General features: G+C 46.2%; 1 protein-coding gene across 1 annotated transcript; it reads right to left on the reverse strand.

Annotated features, from left to right (window-relative positions):
* Positions 1 to 998: 998 nt before the first annotated feature.
* On the reverse strand, positions 999 to 2,753 carry LOC135214180 (uncharacterized). Its single transcript, XM_064248250.1, has one exon. It carries the CDS (start codon positions 2,751 to 2,753, stop codon positions 999 to 1,001), a length of 1,755 nt encoding a protein of 584 aa, XP_064104320.1.
* Positions 2,754 to 3,000: the final 247 nt, after the last annotated feature.

Raw genomic sequence — 3,000 nt, forward strand, 5'->3', positions numbered from 1 at the left:
GAAGGCATTAAACTTACGGGGTTTGCGCCGCGCCAAGAGGTTGCTATTCCACTCATAGGTGATATGGTATCGATACCCATTCCAGAGGGTATCATGTGACAGGAGAGGTGGGGTTCTTTGCCCCTCTGAACAGCTGTTGGCTCTCATCCTGAGAGCTGGTCCTCCTTCCTCCGAACAGCTGTTGGCTCTCATCCTGAGAGCTGGTCCTCCTTCCTCCGTCAGGGAGACGAGAGAATCGCCGAGGATGCCTGATGAAAAGGACGTTCACAAGACTTGTCTTCAGAGCTACAAAGAAACAGTGTAAGTGAGGGATTCTGACTGGTCACCAGTTGATGATGCTGCGCCATGTTCCAGAGGCATTGCGATCTTCTTGGCCCAGTCGATGGGGTTGATTGCAGGATGGGTGTGTGGGAGGTGGGGGGACCTCCCGTCACTGGTTGCTGCTGGGGGGAGCAGCAGTGAACACCCATCCTACAGTCAAGTCATCGAATGGGCCAGGAAGATCACAGCTCCTCTGGAACACGATGCAACATCACCAACTGATGACATGCCAAAATCCTCCATTTTGGTTAATCAGGAGCTGTTTCTTCTGTCCTTTGTCCTTCCAGGTTTCTTCCTCTTTACTTTAATTGTCTCCTGAGGATCTTGAAACACTTTGGCTCTCAAACTGAGAGCTAGTCCTCCTTCCTCCAAACAGCTGTTGGCTCTCATCCTGAGAGCATGAATGAGCCACAGGCTGGCCTGATGACTGTTGGGTGTCAGACCTAAAGCATTGTGGGAGGGACTCATGCTTGGGGAACATGAAGCTTCTCCTCTTGTACTGGAGGTATTCAACCCCTCACTCGCGGGCCATTCTCTTTTCTGCCACCAGAATTTCAACACCATCTGTGCTGCCATTTGCATCTGGTTGAGCTTGTTTAGCTTTAATTGCCTCCTTCATTGCCCTCCGTCTCTCCTCCAATAGTTTCTTGCGCGCCTCGTTTCGTGCCCTTCCTTTCTCAGAGCAATTCTTCATAGCCGTTTTCATAACTTTTACTGGTTCCCCTCTCAATAGGGCCTTTGGTGACATTGTTAGTGTTATATGTATTTGGGTCCTCTTTCCATCCATTAGCTTTAAGAACACTGACTTCTTTGTAAAGGTGGTGTACATTATCCACCTGAATGGACACCATGTCCCAAAATCCAGCCAGATCTTCAGCTATTATAGCGGGTTCGTCACCTTTGGGCCCATCAATGTTTTGTTGACATAGGCCTCTGAACTGTTCTATCTTCTGTGAGATAAGGAGGCGCGCCTTTCCTGTTGCTGCGAGGACCTTTCCTTGTACCTCCTCGCTCATCTCTGGTTTAAAGGTTTCCAGGTCAGATTCAGCATTATATGTGAGGCCTTGTAATTCAGAAACCTCTTTGTCAACTAACTGTAAGAAATGGTGGCCTTCCTTTTGTTTTTCCACTTCCTTTGTTTTCTCATTAACTGGGCCACCTTCATCGCTCTTTGTCCTTTCGTCCTCCTTTTCACCTGTTAAATTCTCCTGCAAATAGGTTATTTTTTCTTCTACCACAAGAATTTCCACTCCATCTGTGCTGCCATTTGCATCAGGCTGACCTTGTTTAGCTTTCATTGCCTCCTTCATTGCCTTGCGTCTCTCCTCCAGTAGTTTCTTGCGAGCCTCATCTCTTGACTTTTGTTCCTCAGAGGAACTCTTCAGAGCCTTTTTCATAACTTTCACTGGTTTCTTCTTCTGGGGGCCTTTGGTGACATTATTAGTAGGCTCTGTAATTAGGTCCTCTTTCCATCCATTAGTTTTAAGAACACTGACCTCTTTGAAAAGGTGGTGTACATTTTCCACCTGGATGGACACCATGTCCCAGAAGCCTTCTAGATCTGCAGCCATTATAGTGGGTTCTCCACCTTTGGGCCCATCAATGTTTTGTTGACACAGACCTCTAAATTGTTCAATCTTCTGAGCGATGAGGAGGCGGGCTTTCCCTGTGGCTGCAAGGACCTTTCCTTGTACCTCCTCGCTCATCTGTGGTCTGAAAGTTTCCAGATCCAACTCTGCGCTGTTTATTACATGTTCTAATTTAGTGACTTCCTCATCCACTATCCTTAGGAATTGCTTGCCATCCTTTCCCTGTTCTTCATCTGCTGACTCCATTTTCATCAGATTCCTCCTTTCGTTTAGATGACATTCAAGATCGCATTCCAACTTAAGAGTCTTTTTATCCATTTCCTCTCCAGTTTTCACTTTTTCAGCCTCACATTCATTTAGGCGTTCTTGGGGTATTTTGTTTGTAGTAAGGAGGCAATTTAAATAACCTATTTCTTCGGCTTCTTGTACTTTCCTTTCAGCCTCCTGGGACAGATCAAGGATTTCTTCAGCATGTGAATCTTCCTCATTAGCCAAAGGCTTTACCAGGTCTTGAATCCTCTGCTGGAGAGCATCCTCTTTTATCGTCATCTGGGCCTTATCCTCAAGAAGGTCTTGGGCCTCGTCCACTTCCTTTTCCAGACTGAAATGAGTATCCTCCAAGTCTACCTCACAATGAATTGTGAGATTTGCGTTAATTGCCGTCTTGCAAGCCAATTTTCCATCCTGATGGTTCAGGAATAATATGAATAGCAATCCGCAAAGTCCTCCCAACAGTCCAGCATACAAGTTATCCCGAAGGATACCGCTGAACGACCAAGAAGGAAGGACTTCCTCCGACATAACCAACAAATCTTCAGGTCCCTCTGCAGGGACCTGGGCCATCTCAGCGTTCTTCAGTCCTTCAAACAGTCCAACAAAACAGTTTCCATGAAGGAAACCGCCAAAAGACCAACAAAGGACTACTTGCAATATAAACAATAAATCCACAACTCCCTTTGCAGGGAGTTGGGCCATCAAAAAGATTAAAAGTCCTCCTACCAGTCCAGCAAAACAGTTTCCATGAAGGAAACCGCCAAAAGACAAACAAAGGACCAACAATATAATGAACAATAACTCCACAAGTCTCTCT

Source organism: Macrobrachium nipponense, chromosome 45 (genome assembly GCF_015104395.2).
Source record: "Macrobrachium nipponense isolate FS-2020 chromosome 45, ASM1510439v2, whole genome shotgun sequence".
NCBI lineage: Eukaryota > Metazoa > Arthropoda > Malacostraca > Decapoda > Palaemonidae > Macrobrachium > Macrobrachium nipponense.

What these genes read in the sequence shown, in the direction of transcription:
- LOC135214180 (XM_064248250.1), bottom strand. Translation starts at nt 2,753, where the DNA reads ATGGCCCAGGTCCCTGCAGAGGGACCTGAAGATTTGTTGGTTATGTCG.